The following is an 18549-nucleotide window of genomic DNA, read 5'->3' as shown; positions in this document are numbered from 1 at the left end:
TCACCAAGGGTCCTAGACAGGGAAAGAAGAATTCAGCTAGTGAAGGAATGAGGCCTGGGAGAGAACTGAAGGATTGAGGGACTGGAGATCATGGTGTGGATGTAGAACAGGGACTGATATTGAAAAGACGAGGGAAAGGTTGAGAGCCAACAAGTGATGATCACATAAGGGAATTTCAGAGTTTTAGGGACAAGGAAGAGATACATTTGTGGGTGATGGTAAGATCAAGGGTATAACCCTGTATCTTTGTGTGTAGTTGCAATGTGGTGAAGCAGTAGGTCACGGTAGATGAGTCTGTTAAGGAAGTTAAATGTGAAGATATCTGAAGGCATATCAATATAGATATTGAATTCCTCTAGTATGAGGGCAGCAGTTGGGAAAGATGAAAGAAAAGAAACTAGAGTTCCCCTCCTGAAATTACCTTCAATTTGTGTTGGATAGCTTTTTCTACATAGTTGTTTGCACATTGTGTTCTCCTCTAGACTGTTAGCTCCTTGAGAGAAAGTACTGGCTTTCTGCCTTTCTTTGTATCCCAAGACTTAGCAGTGTCTGGCATATGTGAACCCTCAATAAAATGCTTGCTGACTGATTTATATATTGAAATGACACCATTTTTGTTTTTTTCTCTATAAAAATATTAATGGATTTCCTTTGACCAAGTAAAGCAAATAATATGACAATTTTCTGGGCCGTCCGGGAGGTTTTTTTAGCACCAAATTTCCTAAATAGTTTGCTTCATTTTTGCTAGTAGACACTTGGTGCTTGGACCTGTGTCAGAAATTACAAACATCTGGCCAAAAATATAAAAAAATTAATTAAAATTTAGGATATTTTTAGATATTTAGCAGTGCATAAAAAATTCTGATTACATTACCATTATGTAATGGTCAGATTTTACTTAGAACAATATTCTTTATCAATTTGAGCTAATAACTTAATTTTCCTTTGAAGGTCTTATAGAATAATCTCCCTTCTTGGAATATATGCATCTGTAATTAAAATTACTAATATTTGCACTACAGAGGACTAGTTTTGATTCAGATTTACTAAAATATCAGTATAGTAAAACCTCATTAATTTAATCTGAACTGATGGAAAATCTATGATTATTAGACCCAACCGGTATTCCACATAGGATAACACATTAAAAAACTTTGTAGTTCTCAAAAATTCTCCACTGGTGGTCCATGAAGTCATGAAAAATGGTGAGGCTTGAAAAATAATAATAGTAGTAAAACCTCTTTTAAGTTTTACATCCTTGAACTAGGCTGGGGAGAGTTTAAAAAGAAAACTGAGATGTACAACAAAGCAGGTAACAAATAAATTTTGCTGACAATATTTACCTCTTTCTTGATCTCCATTTCCTTTGTGTTCTTGATGGTGTGCCTTATTCCACATATGTGTCAGCTGTAAAGTCCCATTGGATTGATGCTATTTTTTACCAGACCAAAAAAAACCCTTGCAATCTCTCTAGCTACCTTAATTTAAAAAAAAAAAAAGTCTCAACACCAAAATAAAAAGACAATTCTATTTACAAAGTAGAACAAAAAGGAGTTGTTTCTGCTGTTGTTTTATAGAAAACTGTGAATGTCACTCTATTCCATACTACTTGCTTTGGGGGTGTTTCAAAACTGTCCTGCTTGTCTGTTTTCTTCAGACCTACCTTTTATACTCCTCTGTCTGCTTTGTAAGTGTTTCAATGGACTTCTTCTATTCATTTTATGGTCACCATTGCCACTTCTCATCCTCTCTGCTTCTCACTGCCCTCTCCCCCACTGCCATTCAAAAGAGGGTAGGGAAAGTCATACACATAGTTAAGCAAAACAAATTCACATAATGGCAAAGTCTAAAAATATGTCTCTTTCCAAACATCAAGTTCATAACTTTTGTTAGGATAAATAATGCAGTATAAGCCCCCTCTTCTCCTATTCTCTTCACCTCTAGACCCCTAATAAGGGGGAAAAGAGGATGATAATACTCCACTCTTACCTCCTTAACCCCAGTGTCTGATAATGAGGTAGTTCTTTCAAAGACCAACTGTTCTATTCAATACTTTCCTGTTTTTTTCCCAGCAGATTAAAACCCTAATCATCCTTACTTTCTCTAATCTGCAACCTCTCCTCATGTTTTTCCCCCAATACCTTCAAACATGCTTAAGTACCCCTTTAGTCCTTAAACCTTTATTAAGCCCTATTATCCTCTCCAACTATCATCTTGTACCTCTCCTCGATTAAACAAAATCCTATGAAAAGCTGTCTACATTTGCTGTTTTCATTTCCTCTCAGTCAACTTGTCAGATGTGTTATTTTAAATCAAGTTTTCCCAGTTAAGTGATTTGTATGTGTTAAAAAAAGTTCCTAACATTAATTTGATAATTCATTGGATTACAAATATTGTTAGAAAAGTCAATTCTTCTCTTATGCCATTGGGTTATGGATCTAATTGTTACAAGACAATGTAAATATATTATAAAAACTTTTTAGAAATATAGGAGATGGTTATGATGATTTTCTCTAAAGTTAGCATAGCAAGAATTGCCTCTAAAATGTCGTCATCTGTGAAAGATAGAGTCCTAAAATCATACTAGACCTGCTAACAGTTTAAAGTAACACTGAGTGTTAATTTTTGCAGCAGATTGGTAACTAAGTAGGGTGTCAATATTTTAAGACTTAAAGATCTAGCCCCATGCTCAGGTTTAAATAATGATTTGATTTTAGTTAAGAACTAGACATGGCAAAGGCAAAGATTTTATTCCTATAAAAAAAAATTTCAGTCTCTATAATTGTTGGACCTTACTGTCCTAAGACTGAGTTTCAGCTTTAACTTTAGTTTTCCAAGTAAGGTTAGATAAGCATCTGTTTTGTTGTGTCCACCCACATTTCAGGATAGTTGGTCAGCAGCTTATATTATAAATCTAACACTATATAAACTTTGGTTATGGTAAAAATGCTGGTTATTGTGATCTGTAATGATCATAAGGGACCTTAAATGTTTCCTTGTATTATTCTAATTGAGAATTATTTAGCTCCTTCTGTCAAAACTCAAAGGTTTCTGCTTAAGAAAAATGGGCACACCCTGTTAGCAATTCCTTAGAGCTATCTTTCTGGACCAAAAATCAGTCATCCAGAATCTCAGGGTAAGAAATTCTAAAAGCAATGACTTAAAATACTTAGCCCAGCATACTTCAATGTAACCTGATAACAGGTGTGAACTTAAACTCTTTGTAAAACTTTCTATGTATTTCCTAGTATTATTGTGAAACGAAGTGCATGTCTATACTGGGAAACTTGGTAACACCCATAGTTAGAAAAATTGATTCTTTTGTAATTTGAACATTGTTAGGTCATAAATTCATTGTTAAAGAGTACTATATTTTAATGCACAACTGTTGTAGGTTAGTTTTTTTTGCAAAAAAATAGGGTGCCACCATTATGTGAAGCTTTTTTTAAAAAAAGTGTGCCAGTATTACTTGTCTTTTATTTTCTGCCAGTTTCACATCAACTTTTCACTCACTGAAAACTGTCTTTCCATAGCTCTGTTTTCATGCTGTTCAGTGAATACAATCACTTTTAGTTTGAAGTCTGCAGAATAGTTTTTATATTTACCCATAATCAGAAAGAAATGCTTCATACATTAATGTATCTCTAGCAGACTAATTGTAAAGTTTAGCTAGTGTGGGAAGATTCGAGTCTTCCCATATCACATGACTTATTCATGGTAGCTTTGCTTGCCTGCCTGCTTCCTTTATGCCTATGCCTCTTCATTGGATTGTGTGACAATACTGTTAGTACTGCAGTGCTCTAAACAAACCATGCAAGTTGGCTTTCAGAAATATACAATGTGTGTCCACTTAGAATTCTAGGCTCATGGCTCACAATGGATAAGGGATAAATGCGCATCCATATGGTGCTGGTGAATACATTGCATCTCTGTTTACCTTTTAATAGGCATGATAAACAGAATTATACCATGCTATGATTATGGGATGAAAAGTTATAAATCAGTTTTTGGACTGAAAAAACAGGGTGTGACAATTATATAGTTGTGATGATTATGAAGTGAAATATGATATTTCATTTTATGCAGATTGTAATAGTGAAATTTCTTTGCATCTGACAAGATGTGTGACAGGGTTATAAGTAGGAATTTCAGAGATTAGTTTACATAAGCTCCACTTAAATGTGTTCAGAATGATTTTCTGTGTAAGGCAATTTGGAAATACATTTAACTGAAATGAAGTCACCTGACTGGTAATGAGTTTTGTTTTAAATTTTAAATTCGTAATATTGTTTATGATTTTGTTATATTTATAAATTTTCTTAAGTTGTGAAATTTGGTAAACTGTTGTATCAGATGCTGTTAGAAAAGCAGCTTCTTTTATAATCTGGATGTTGTTAGATTATGAATTGTACTATTAAAAGGTGAAAACTGCTGTGTCATTTTATCAGCCCTGATGACCATGTATTATAATATTCTGAAGTGCTATAATTTAAAAAATTATAAGCTTATAAGTTTGCCTATATTTAAGAGGAAAGGATACCTAAAATTATTTGGCTATCATGTATGAAAGTTGTAAGATCATTGATTAAATTATTAGGGATTACTGTGATAAGGCTAATTTAATTAAGTATATTTTGGGCATCGGTTCACTTAAAAAACCGAATCTCCTAACTGCAAACACCTTTTAATGACAGGGGCAGTATTTAGGAATTTGTGGTAATAAGGAGTTTATTTAAGGTACTTTGGGGATTTATTTTTAATGCTTAAAGACATTTTACACCAACTTAGTTTTGATAAATTTCAGTTTTAAAGATTTATTTTTGCTTTAAGGGTTGAGTAAGAGATATCTGTCAGTTTACAAGTTTACAGTTACTAAATATTCGCATCTATGTGAACATACAGCTATCATATAGTACTTCATTATATTTTAATAAATGCCTTTTTACATCAGGATAAATTGTAAGCTGTTTTTGAAGAAGAGAAATACTTTTAGAAAGGAATGTTTAAGTACAAATCTTTTGTGTGAATGCTTAATAAAAAATATTTTGTGCAATTCTTAGAAGGCCTAATAAATTTTGTTAGCTAATTTAGTGCAACAACTTGACAGTATTGAAAACAATTGTGTCCAGTCCTACTTGTGATTAGTGAGACTTTACTGATTGAGGTGAAACCTTTTTGGGACCCTGAATATTCTTTTTGAGTTTTATTCTTAGGTTTGTTGTATCCTTGGACCAGCCTTAAATGAGCAAAACTCCAGCAGCTGAATGGGTGTGACATCTGAGATAAAATGCTAGTAGACATGTCCCTGGGAGTAAGGTTACCTTGGGAAGTTTACATTGGACTCTCTTAATTCATTTTTCCATACAAGATATTTGCTCACTTGGTTCCATTCACTTTATACTTATACTCCATATACTTAGAAGTGTAGGCCTTAAGGAACAGTATTGATGTGTTAAATTCATGTCCTTGCTTCTTCCTCTAATAGCAAATCTCTCTAAGCAAGCTAAGTTGTCATTTTGTTTATGATGAATCTCTCACTATTACTAATGTGAGATTATAGTCAATACTTGTTATCAAGGATATGTGATCCTTAATAGTTGAATTCACCTAAAGCTTTAGTTATTGGACATTTAAGACCTTATAGGATTGCTAACTGATATTGTTCTGAATCTGATTCCAGTTATGACCATCGAGAAGTGCTACTAGGTCATTACCCATGACACCAGCAACCCTATGTGGTTGACATGAATCAATTGTAGATGGAATTCTCATGGGGAAGATCGGGAGAATGACTACTGGTATGGGGTGAGATAGTATTCTCCTAATTCAATTTCCCTAGAATGACATTTTCTCCTGAATGGAAAGCATCCTACCATTTACGCCAAGCTCAATGCAACTGACTATCTCAAGCCTGGAACTGACATCAAGATAGGGAAACATCTTCCCTTATATAGCTATGTCCCCATTCTTCTTTTATGACAGATTTCTATAGTCATGTTAGGTGATCAGTATAAACCTAATGTTAGACCTTTATTTCATTGGCTAATAGTGGAGCACATTTGAACTACTATAATAAGATGCAGGTATAAGATTTGAGCTATTTAGCCTACAATTTTAGTCCTTCTATATTCTAAACAACTAAGAAAATGGGTATCTAGTCATGTTATCTGCCTGTTATATATATGCCATGTTATATATTCCTGTATAAGAAATTTTAAATTTATAAGTTTTTTTTAATTTTAAATTTCTCACAAGTGTATGGGGATAATTAGGCAATGATATAAAGACTTGTGAAACCAGGATATAATTTCGTTATGTAGTAAGGTTAATATCAAAACTGTGTTCTTTTCTGTGTTAATGAAAAGGATTTTGGCACAATTAGTTATCTCACAAGAAGACTGACTGGCTTGTGGTCTGTCTTGTAAATGCCTTAAAGAGATATCCACTTTTGCTTGGGGTTATTCATTTGAACATGGCTAGAACTTGAAAATGTTTTCTTATAAACAACTTATTTAATAAGTACTGTTTTAAAATTACATTTCATTCAGTATCTTTTGCTGCAATTGCAGCTACTATGGCAATTTTTAAGAGAATTCAGTTGTGAATTAGAGGTCAACACCTTTTAAGATGACATTTTTAAAGCACCTATTTCCAAGTTTCATCTGCATTTCTGCTTGTAATCCCATGCCCTATAGCACCAGTCTCAGAGGTTATAGCACATTTTTCCTATGAAACTTCTGGATCAAAGACTACTTCCCATCCCAGACCTGTCATTTCCTGAGACTAGTCACTCCCTACCCCCATCAGCATCACCCTTTCAACTTGTGCTATTAATACCAGCTCCAGCATTGCATAGTCCTTAAAAAACAAAAAGCTCCATCTCTAGCAACTGACACACCACAGATTTTCCATGAAAATTAACAATAATCATGGAATAGTAAACATGTCACTTAATTTGCTCTGTCAGCCTACTCCTACATAGCAATAATCAGGGAATAGTAAATATGTCACTTAATTTGCTCTGTCAGCCTACTCCTACACCCCCATGTACTTCTGACTATGCCAAACATTAGCCCAATTTGAACTAGTCCCTGGTAGTTTAGCTCCAGTAATGGAATGAAAAGAGAAACTCAGATCATTCAACAATTACCAAAAGAATGTTTAATCAGTCATTGCATAAAAGGACACTCAATAAGAGTTCAGTGGTTGGTGTGGATAGGCAAGGCATCCCTTATCTCCATGTAGAAAAGAGTCAGGTCAGTAGTCACCTGTGGTGACTCCAGCAGCCTGCGAAGTCTGAAGAGCCAGATTCAACATGGGTAAGCTGTTTTTAAGCTTTTAAAAGGTGAACACTTTAACATGGTTTCAGTGCAGAACAAAACTGTTTTGATAACTAAGTAGCTGAGCCTTGGCCTCTGTATTGTGAATATATTTTTAATGGAATTGATATATTTTTACACAATGGGAAGAACCTATCCATTAATAGGCCCATGTGACCTATTTGAGTCACATGGAAGCCTAAGTCACATGGGTTTGAGTCAAATGAAGCCTGTGGTGGGAGGAGCTTGCTGAATGGCACAGAAGAGGTGGAGCAGGAAGGATGGAACAAGAAGAGGCAGAACTGGAACAGGGCTGAGAGGAACTTGGTCAGAGAGCTGAGAGGAAGTTGGTCAGAGAGCAATCAGATCTGGGAAAGGCAGATGGCTAGCATGAGTGAGAGAGTTTGTTTGTAATTTGTTTAAGGGAGCTGGTTTGTGAGAAGCCTAACAGAGGGAAGGCTTGGGGATGGTATTGCCCTCTGCATTGTTATTGTGTATAGATTTCTTTGTTACTATGATGGGTTTGGCTTTCTGGTGTTGGGATTTGGCTTTATGGTATCTGAATAAATGTTTCAGTTCTGTCTTCCATGTGGAGAGTCTTGTATTTCACCATTCAGAATTGTACTGGCATATTCATGGCCACCTTAGGTGCTATGAATATTGTATTGGCGCTACAGCCTCCTGAATCAATAAATTTTAGGGACACCTTCATTATCTTTTAAAGAAAGAATCACCCTAACCTACAGAACAAAAAAGTAGAAACACTATGATAGATAATGATCCTATCACAATGGTCTATTTGCTTTTCCTCACCCATGACACTCTACCTTCCAACTCTTTTCCTGTGAACTGACTGTCCCCTATATCTGGAAAGCTTTCTTCTTTGAAACCTCTACTTCTTGGAATCCCTCATTTTGTAAAGACAGCTCAATTAAGTACTCTGACTGAAAACCTTCTCACATTAATTACATTCAAAAAGTTCTACCTTTATGAGGATTTTTTCCAGTATGAGTGCTTCAGTGTTGAAAAATGTTCTTGCTTTTGTCATGCAAAGCCTTCTCACAATCATCAATTACATTCATGAGATGAAAAGTCTTTGATTTCTGCTAAAGTACATAGTGTGGGAATGAGCTTTGCAATAATCATTTCATTTACTTCATGTAAACAGCACTCCACTGTGTAGTCTCTGATGTTGAATAAACTATGAGCATTAGTGGAAGTTCTTTCTATATTCATTACACTTATAAAACTTCTCTCAAGTATGATTCCTCTGATATTGAGTAAAGGGTATGCTCCCAGGGAAGGTCCATCTACTAACCTTTATAGGTTTTTTCTCCTGTATGAATTCTCAGGTGTCGAGTAAATTGTGAGGACCAGCCAAAGGCCTTTCCACAATCATTACATTTATAGGGTTTTTCTCCAGTATGGATTCTTTGGTGTTCAGTGAACTGGGAACTCCAGCAAAAGACTTTGCCACAATCATTACATTTGTAAGGGGCATCTCCAGTATGAACTTTTTGATGTATAGTCCACTGTGAGCTCCAGCGAAAGAACTTTCCACATTCATGACATTTATAAGGCTTCTCTCCAGTATAAAGTCTCTGATGTCTAGTAAGATGTATTTTGATACGGAAGGCTTTCTCACAATCATTACACTTGTAAGGCTTTTCTCCAGTATGAATTCTCTGATGTCGAGTTAACTCTGAACTCCGGTTATAGGCCTTCCCACAATTATTACATTTGTAAGGCTTCTCTCCTGTATGAATCCTCTGATGTAGAGTTAACTCTGAATTCTGATGGAAGGCCTTTTCACAATCAGTACATTTGTAAGGCTTCTCTCCAGTATGAATTCTCTGGTGTAGAGTTAACTGTGAATTCTGGTAAAAGGCCTTTTCACACTCATTGCATTTGTAAGGCTTCTCTCCAATATGAATTCTCTGATGTCGAGTTAACTGTGAACTCCGGCGGAAAGTCTTCCCACAATCTTTACATTCATAAGCCTTCTCCCCTGTATGAATTCTTTGATGTCCACTTAACTGTGAACTCCAACGGAATGCTTTTCCACAACAGTTACAGTTGTAAGGTTTCTCTCCAGTATGAATTCTCTGATGTCCAGTTAACTGTGAGCTCCGGCTGAACGCCTTAGCACAATAATTACATTCATAAGGCTTCTCTCTCGTATGAAGTCTCTGATGTCTACTAAGGTGTATTTTAATCCGGAAGGCTTTCCCACAATAGTTACATTTGTAAGGCTTCTCTCCAGAATGAATTCTCTGATGTCCAGTTAACTGTGAACTCTGGCAGAAGGCCTTCCCACAATCATTACATTTATAAGGTTTCTTTCCAGTATTGAGTTTCTGATATGGAGATAACTGTAATCTCTGGTCAAAAGCCTTCACATAATTCTTATGTTCACATGACTTTTCTTGAGTGTGAATTTTCTGACTCTCATTAAGGTATTTGTTACAGGGGAATTTTGCTTCACATACATGATATTCATATGGTTTCTCTCCAGCATGTAGTCTTTGACATTGGGTAAACTCTGAGCACCAGCAGAAGACCTTTCCATATTCATAAGGACTCTCTTCAATATGTAGGCTCTGATGTTGCGTATAGCTAGAACCAAAAAGCATTTCCACAATTAAGACATTCATAAGGCTTGTCTCTACTATGAATTATCTTTTGTTCAAAAAGATGTGTATTCCATTTGGCCTTTTTGCATTCATTATCGTTATGAAGACATTCTCCAAAAGGAACTCCATAATGGATGAATTGTAGTAGTCATGTATGTGTAATATTCACAAAATATCTACTAGATATTCTAAATCAGAAGTATCAAATAGGTGGCCCTGACGACATGCAGCCCACAGTATTAACATATGGTTGAAACCAAATTAAAATGTGATGGGGAAACATTTAATAAAATAAATAAAAATATAAAAAACACAGATAATAATATATTTTAAAACTAAGTCAATAAGGAGCCCTTAGGGATCCTTATGTATGGATTAATGGCCACTGCTCTAAACTACTGAAAAGATTTGAAATCTAAACTGAAGGAATATTTAGTATATTCAAATTTCAGTTGCTTAAACCTGAATACTGTTAGAAATTCTATTAACGTATGCCACATTTATGGAAATATTTTCATATATGAACAAATGCTAAGTAATTTAGCATGAATTTACTGAATTTTTGATTACTGAATAATTTTGATTATTTGAATAATTTTGATTATTGAATAACTGAATCTAACCTGAAAATAGCACCATGTATTCTGAATTCTCTGTTGAGTCACTGTTTTACTTGCCTAGAAAGTTTTTCCTTTTGGTTCCTCTGTAGTCCCTCCAATCTGACATAATATTCCCAGGCTTCTTCCAATTTAGAGATATGGAAACTATCTCTTCTGAGTCTTTCCAACTGAGTTGACTCAGTTCCCAGTCTAATTTTATCATCTGAAAGAAACAGAAATATAATATTTTCAATTAATTCTGAAAGTCAGTCAACAAGCATTTATTAAGCACTTACTATACATGAGGCACTGTGTTAAGAGCTGGGAATAAAAAGACAGGCAAAAGACTAGCCTTTGGTCTTGAGGAAATCATAGTTTAATGGGGAAGACAACAACCAAATAAACATGTACAAACTAGCTATGTACAGGATAAATAGAAAATAATTAACAGAGGAAAACACTAGAATTAAGAGGAATTGGGAAAAGATTCCTGTAGGAGGTGGGATTTAGCTGAGCCAGAATGTGGACACAAGGAGGAAGAATGTTCCAGGGATGGAGAAAAAAATGCCTGGAGCTGAAATGGAGTATCTTATTCACATAACATCCAGGAGGTCAGTGTCACTAGATCAAAGAATACATGGTAGGACAGGGTATATAAGGTGCAAGAAGATTGTAAAGGTGAAGGGAGGAGCTACATTATGGAGGGTTTTGAATACCAAACAGAGGATTTTATGTTTGATCCTGGAGGTAATAGGAAAATAATGGAGTTTATTGACTATGGGGATGACATGGACAGAGTGGCATTTTAGAAAATCATTTTGACAGGTTACCACAGGATGGAAAAGAGTAGGGAGATATATGGTAGCCAGACCCAACATCAGCCTACTACAAAAGTACAAGTAAAAAGTGATCTTGGCCTGCACCAGTGTTGTTGCAGTATCAGAGAAGACAAGAGGCTTATTTAAGAGATTTTATGAGGGTAAAACTACAGGCCTTTGCAAGAAATTGGATATAGGGGGAGGGAGAGTGGGGGGGCAAAGGTTACACCTAGGTTGTAAGCCTGGGAGACTTGGAGCATGAGAGAACCCTCAACCACAATATGGAAGTTTAAAAGGGAGGAAGGTTTAGGGGGGAGGATAATGAATTTAGTTTTAGTCATGTTGAGTGTAAGATGTCTATAGGACTTCCAGTTTGAGATGTCTAATAGGTAGCTGGCAACGAAAAACTGGAGATCAGCAGAGAGGTTAGAACTGGATTTGAAAGTCATTAACATAGATGTGATGATAATAATTCATGGGAGGTGATGAGAATACCAAGTGAAGTAGTATAGAGGGCCCAGAACAGAGTCTTGTGGGACAACCATGATTACTGGGAATGACCTGGATAAGGATCCAGTAAAAGAGATTGTGAAGGAAAGGTTTGATAGGTAGGAAGAGAACCAGGAGAGAGTGGTATTGCAAAAACCTAGAGAGAAGAGAATATCAAGCAGAATAGAGTGACTGACATTGTCAAAGATAGCAGAGAGGTCAAGAAGAATGAGGACTGAGAAAAGGTCATTGATTAGGCATTTAGGAGATCACTGATAACTGGTAAGAGAGTAATTTCAGTTGAATGATGAGATTAGAAGCTGGATTGTAAGGAGTTAAGAAGAGGGTTTTAGAAGAAGGGCAGGTACCTATTGTAGATGGTCTTCTCAAGGAGTTTAGCCACAAAAGGCAGAAGAGTTATAGGATGATAGATAGTGGAGATAGAAGGATCAAGTGAGGGGTTTTTGAGAATGGGGGAAACGTAGGAATGTTTGTGTAGACCATAGGGGGCAGCTAGGTAGTGCAGTGGATAGAGCACCAGTACAGGAGTCAGGAGGATCTGAGCTCAAATCTCACCTCAGACACTTGACACTCACTAGCTATGTGACCTTGGGCAAGTCACTTAACCCCAATTGCCTCATCCTGGGTCATCTCCAGTCATGCTGATGAATATCTGGTCACTGGATTCAGATGGCTCTGGAGAAGAAGTGAAGCTGGTGACCTATACAGCCCTCCCTCCCTCACAACAAAGTCAAATGCAAGTCATATCATCATTTCTCTGATGGCATGGTCTTCTTCGGCAAAGAAAGATGAACACACACACAGAGAAGCCAGTAGTAGACAGAGAGAAATTGAAGATAAGTGAAAGAGTGGGCATGACAGAGGTGTCAATCTTTTTAGAGGAGATGAGATGGAATAGGATCCCTTGAGAAGCTAGAGGGATTAGCACCAACAAGGACCACCTCTGGGTCAAGGAAGAGACAATGGCAAAAGGCATCTGAGTTATATAAGGTAAGGATTAGAGGAGAAGAGGGAGCTCTTGGGGAATGGCTTCAATTTTTTCAGTAAAATGTGAATCAAGGACCTCATTTGAGAGGGTAGGGGTAAGAGAAGCTACAAGAAGTTTGAGGAGGGATGAAAATGTTTGGAAAAGACGCTGTGGAGAACTGGAATAGTAAATTGATAAGGGAGTTGTAGAATCTGAAAGGAGAGTAAGTCTTATCTTAACTTCTCCATCAAGAAAAACTGTCTACATTTTTTTGATGTACTATTATATACTCTTTGCTTAAATCTGACAGAACATTTACTTTTTTTTGTATTAATATTCACCAGGGCTATTTTTCTTTAGTCATCTTTCTCTACTTTATCTCTTTCTAGAATTGGCATAAGGATTATATTTGTTGCGTAAAAGAAATTGAGTAATCTTCTTTATCTGTATCTATTGGAAACAATTAACTTACAAAAGGTACAAATTGCATTTAAACACTTGAGAGCATTCACTTTTAAACTGATCAAGACCAAGTGTTGGGCTGTTTTTTGTTCTGTCCTTTAAAAGTTCAATTATGCCTTGCTCAATTTCCCTGTAGGTTAAGATTTCTATCCTTTCTTAATTTCTTGGGCAATAGTTCTATTTATTTTTATTTCTTATCTTATTAGACTCTTGGGGAAATCTCAAGGAAAGGCTTTTGGTATTATATATTTTTGTTAGTTCCATATAGAATTTAAGATGCTATACCATTATCAAGTGTTTTTTTCTACATGAGAGCATCCTTTCTTATCCTAGCTGCTTATACTGGTAGTGCTAATGCTTTTCAATTTCATTTAACTGAAAGAATCTATTTTACAGTTTGTGATTGTTTACTATGTGCTTAAAGTTTCACTACCAGCAATTGCTGTGATACAAACCTGGGTCTTGTTCTTTTTGATGTTTTCAAGTATGATCTGTAATATTATGGCTCTATATACATTTTTAATTTATTGTGGTATTGTATGAGTTGATCTAAACCTAATTCCAGTTCAGTTTTTCTCAGGCTTTTCCAGAAGATCTTACCAAATTGTGAGTTCTTCCTTAACTAATTTTTATTTTTAGTCTTATCTAACACAGACTGCGATTATTCCTGATACATCTAATCTTTTCCATTGGAATGCTTTTTGTAATTTTAAAGAAATAACAAGTGACTTTGTTGGTATCTGTTTCATTACAAGTGGAAGTGCTATTTCCTCCTGTTCCCCCCCCATCCTTCCTTCCTACTTAACAGAAATTTCCCTTCATATTTTTGAATTTTTGTCCTTCCAAAGAAATTGTGTTGTCTAGTTTTATCAAGTAAATCCTTAGTACTTTGATTATTAAGAGTACTAAATCTGTGAATTTAAGTATGCCATTTAATACTGCCACAAACAAAAGCAGTTAATATCTTTCAATTATTTAAATTGTTTTCCATTACTTCAAATAAAGATCTTGAATGACTGGCTCACAGATATTTTATGCATTTCATAATTACTTTGAATGGGATATTCCTTTCATTTAATGACTCTTGGATTTTATTACTGTTATGTAAAAGTGCTTTCATTTTTGTGAATTTTATAACCTGGTTTCCTGAGACTGTTGACTCTTTCAGTAAGATTTTGTTAGTGTTTTGTGTTTGCTCATGTTTTTTGTTGTTGTTATTTCATCAGTACACAGGGGTAATTAAATCTTCTTTGCCTATTTTTATGCTTTTATTTCACAGTCAATACAGGAATTTGGAGGGTTTTTTTGACTATGCAAATTTGTTTCAAGTTTAGTTTTCTTTCTTTTTTGTTTCAAGAAGAGGAGGAAAATAGTTTCTCAATTGAAAAAATATATTTTTTTAAAAGGAATGATGACGAGACATGAGACAAAAGAATGGTGACTAGGGATTAAGTAACCCCAAGGAAGAAATGGAAGAGAAAGATCTATTTTTGATTGAAGGAAACTCTTTCCTTAAAATGGAGACAAATGTAGGTAAACTATTTTATCAATAGCTCATATGACACAGCTCCAGTTCTTCTCTAGAGACATAAGGGCTTTAAGGAGACTTAAAACCAGTATTTCACTTGTTCTTCCACAGAAAAACCAGTTAAGATGTGGCTTACGACTTCCATATGTTTGCTTTTCATTGACTTGACAGATGGCACTTGGTATTTCTCTGTCCTGGATCTGAGGTGCTTCCCCTTCTTCCAAGTGGCAGATCACATGTGGTTTCCAAACTGTAAGTCCTATTCATTGGAAATGGAAAAGTGTTGAGGTCAGAGGCCCCTGTTATATCCTCATTCAGTCCCTGGAATAAAGAAGCATACTAGGTATGCTCAAAGGATATTACAAGGCCTCTGAAGAATCAATTTCACTGTGTTTCTGATAAACACTGGGGCTATATATAGAAGATTTCTATTACCAAGTACATTTGACCCACTCCCACTAAGAAAATGAAACTTTCTCGTCCCTAGAATCTGCTTTGGGCTTTTAGGGGAGAAGCTCTGACTTAAAGGGACAGAGAAAGGGGGAAGTTACAACTTCAGAGGGAACACAAGCAAGCAGCTAGTTTCCAGCTATACACAGGAAAAACTATTCATCTAAGACTAAGGAGCAGAGGTACATCTTCACTGGCCACAAGAGCAAACTGGTCTCTGTATGCCAAACAATAATTCTCAAACATTTACCATTTGGAAAATGATATTTTAATAAGTGAAGAAAAGTACCACAATAGAGAGAATCTGAGATACTGGAAATAGTTGTTCTTACCCAGGAAGATAAGGTTCCCATAGTTCTCCAACATCACATCCCTGTACAATTCCTTCTGAGAAGGGTCCAGGCTGCCCCACTCCTCCTGGGTAAAGTCCACAGTCACATCCTTGAATGTCACTGATTCCTTTTGGACCTTCAAGAAGTGGTAAATTTGGCAAAAATTTTAGGGGGGAAGTTTCTGATGTTTAAGGTTTAACTCAATTATATACTAAATATCAACTATGTACCTTTCACTATTTATGAACAGCAATAGCATATGTGTGTGTGTTTTTATATATGTATATATATATATATATACCTACATAAAACACATATATGTTGGATGTGTTTACTTTATGAAGTACTTATTCTAGAAATTTCTTGTGAAACAAGACAAGAATTATCATTTTCATTTTACAGATGAAGAAATGACTCTAAGAATGGCTAAATACCTTATTCTCAATTATACTCACAATTTCCATCATCTTCTTAATGAAGAAGCAACACTTCTTTCAAATACCTAATTTATAGCAAATGTTATTTTTATTAAATACCTAATATTAATATTAACAATTTTCAAGCATGATTGATTTCCAATCAGAAGCAAAAGGCAATCATCCTCCAATAATCAAGTATCATTTCTGTTGATTAATGTTCTCCATTGCCATTTCCTCCTACCTTTACCATTTCAGACTAGTTCCAACATGTCTACCATTAAAAGCCCCTAAATGGCACTTTGTTCTTTAATATTAATAGGTAATATACAGAATTTCAGTTTGCAAACTACTTTTATGGATATTATCTCATTTGAATCTTGAAAAGAGCCTGTGAGGTACGCACTTTCAATTTATATTTCTCCCAATTTCTGTATGAAGAAAGGTAGGTCAAAGGAGACTAATCAGCTTGAAAACAGACATTTGCTTTATGTCAGTTAATATGTTAAAGTAGCAGGATTGCAACCCAGGTCATCCAGGAACCACACGCATCATTCTGTCACATTGTCTCCAACACAATTTTAACTTTTATGACACATTATAGCTTAACACAATAGAATTCCATGAGGAGCTATTCTTACAATTAATTTTTTAAAAAAATTAGATATGTGCATTATTATATTATTTCAGTTGCCTTAAAGTCATTTTTCTCTCTCCAGCTGCCTTCTCAGCTTCATTTAACACAGAAATGGGTGCCAACCAAGTCTTTTCTTTTCCTCTGCCTCTCCCACAACAAAAGCTTTTGTATTAAGGCCAATAAGGTTAATCTATAGATTAGGTAAAAGAAAAAAAGGGAGATTTGAAGGAAAACATTCAGATGCAAATTCTATATTATGTTCCTTCTATGAATACATTAAGTATTTGATGTACGCGTTTAAACTGACTCATTTTGTAACTTATTCTACCTTTTTAAATCTTGCCTAGCTATAGGATAAAATGAAGGTCACTTCTCTGTCAGTTTCTTCATTGTCAAATGGGAAAATACTGCTGTGTAACTCAGGTGAGATGTAAATCTACATTAGTTTCATATGATTTATTTTTTATCCATTGCAGCACCCAGCTCAGGACTTAGCAATCACATAGTGTGAATGATTAACTTTGGATGGAAAGACAGGGAGATTGGCAAAGCAGAAAGCACATTTGCTATGGAGAATGTTACCCAGAATGATATGGTATAAAACAGCAAGAGCCCCAAGATTCAAGGAACTTGTAACAGAATCTTGGTTGTGCTACTTGCTACCAGTGTGACCACAGAAAGGCCTAGTGACATTGTAGATTAAGTGCTGAACTGGAGTCAAGATCTGGAAACCTCACCTCTTACCTAATGAGAGTTATCTGGAAAATGATTTTGAGGCCCCAAAGAGCTGTCTTTATAGATTCTGTAAATCTTCAAATGTTACAGGAATAACTGTTATTATTACTTCTTTCTGTAGGATACTTCTTCTTCATCTTTAAAATGAGGGAACTGGATTACACCATTACTAAGGGTCTCTCCAGCTTTACATTCTACCTTCTAGTAAGGCTAAGATCGCAGAATAACAGATGAAGAAACAGAGACAAGGACCTTGGACACCATCCGGTCCAACCTCTCCAACGACAACTGAGGAAAGTAAAGCCCGAGGAGATTTAAGGCCCGGCTCCAAGACAGTCCCCAGGCCGAGGATAAGAAATAAGTATTCCTTCTAGAACAAACTGAACTCACTTTGCAGCCTGGCGCCGTCAGGAATACAGGGGCCATGCCCGCCCCTTGCACAAGGACAGAGCGCTCACAAGGCAGAACTGGCAGAGACAAGCATTAGTCTGCCTCGCCCCCTCCAGACCCGGGGCAGAACCGGCGCTCCCAGGGCAGACCCGGCCCTCCCGCGCCACTGCCCCCGAACAGGGAGCTCACGAACAACCCAGGCCCCGGGGTGGGGGGTTCAAGGACTGGGCACACGAGGGGCACTGGCGGTTCCAACCCCAAGTCCGGGGAGGGACCGAGGGGAGCCCGACCGGGACGCGGCCGGCTCTCCTTCCCCGCACACGGGGGGCGGCGAGACAGGCTCAAGGGCCGGCGGGGCACGGCTGGCCCAGGAAGGGCCGGACCAGGCACCTGCCAAGAGAGTCGCCCGGCCCCGCGCTCCCCAAGACCCCCGAGCCAGGGCCTGGCAGCCGGCTCGGCTCAGCGCAGACCCCCGATCCCTGGGGGCACGAGCGGCAGCAGCGGGGAGAGGCCGCGGGAGACGTAGGGTCGGAGGGAGGGCCGAAGGCCGGAGGAGCCCCGGCTCCCGGGTCCGGGACAGGGAGGACACAGGAGAGACAAAGCAAGTCCATGAGGCCAGGCTGCCCGAGTGACAGCAGACAGGAACCGGAAGAGGCGTCAGAGCCACTTCCTCCCGCCTCTTCCGGCCATTCTCCCGCAACTGTCTCCACAGCCCCGAGACGCGGTACTCTGGGGCTTGTGGATGTTTCCGTG

The 18549-nt window shown here is 37.0% G+C and overlaps 1 protein-coding gene across 3 annotated transcripts; it reads right to left on the bottom strand.

Annotated features, from left to right (window-relative positions):
- Positions 1 to 1514: 1514 nt before the first annotated feature.
- Positions 1515 to 18505, bottom strand: LOC140521149 (uncharacterized). 3 transcript variants are annotated; one of them, XR_011972814.1, is made up of 6 exons: positions 17797 to 18505; positions 15619 to 15754; positions 14973 to 15095; positions 10630 to 10774; positions 8305 to 9935; positions 1515 to 1775 (listed from the first exon to the last, which is right to left on the bottom strand). XR_011972814.1 is itself a non-coding variant. In XM_072635892.1 (5 exons), the coding sequence occupies exons 2-5, from the start codon at positions 15650 to 15652 to the stop codon at positions 8633 to 8635; spliced, it is 1605 nt and encodes a 534-aa protein (XP_072491993.1). In that variant the 5' UTR covers positions 15653 to 15754; positions 17416 to 18505; the 3' UTR covers positions 7139 to 8632. The 3 variants fall into 3 exon arrangements, 2 of the variants coding, with proteins under 2 accessions (XP_072491993.1, XP_072491992.1); XM_072635892.1 differs by lacking the exon at positions 1515 to 1775 and having other exon boundaries at positions 7139 to 9935; positions 17416 to 18505; XM_072635891.1 differs by lacking the exon at positions 1515 to 1775 and having other exon boundaries at positions 7139 to 9935.
- Positions 18506 to 18549: the final 44 nt, after the last annotated feature.

The sequence above is a fragment of the Notamacropus eugenii genome, chromosome 1 (assembly GCF_028372415.1).
Source record: "Notamacropus eugenii isolate mMacEug1 chromosome 1, mMacEug1.pri_v2, whole genome shotgun sequence".
Classification (NCBI taxonomy): Eukaryota; Metazoa; Chordata; class Mammalia; order Diprotodontia; family Macropodidae; genus Notamacropus; species Notamacropus eugenii.
Note: the sequence above shows the minus strand (reverse complement) of the source record. Positions and strands in the feature narration are given on the sequence as shown.

What these genes read in the sequence shown, in the direction of transcription:
- LOC140521149 (XM_072635891.1), bottom strand. Translation starts at nt 17,832, where the DNA reads ATGGCCCCTGTATTCCTGACGGCGCCAGGCTGCAAA. An exon ending in TGACGGCGCCAGGCTGCAAA is followed by an intron (nt 15,755 to 17,796) that starts GTGAGTTCAGTT and finishes CACTTCTTGAAG; the next exon opens with GTCCAAAAGGAATCAGTGAC. An exon ending in CAAAAGGAAAAACTTTCTAG is followed by an intron (nt 9,936 to 10,629) that starts GCAAGTAAAACA and finishes TTTTGGTTCTAG; the next exon opens with CTATACGCAACATCAGAGCC.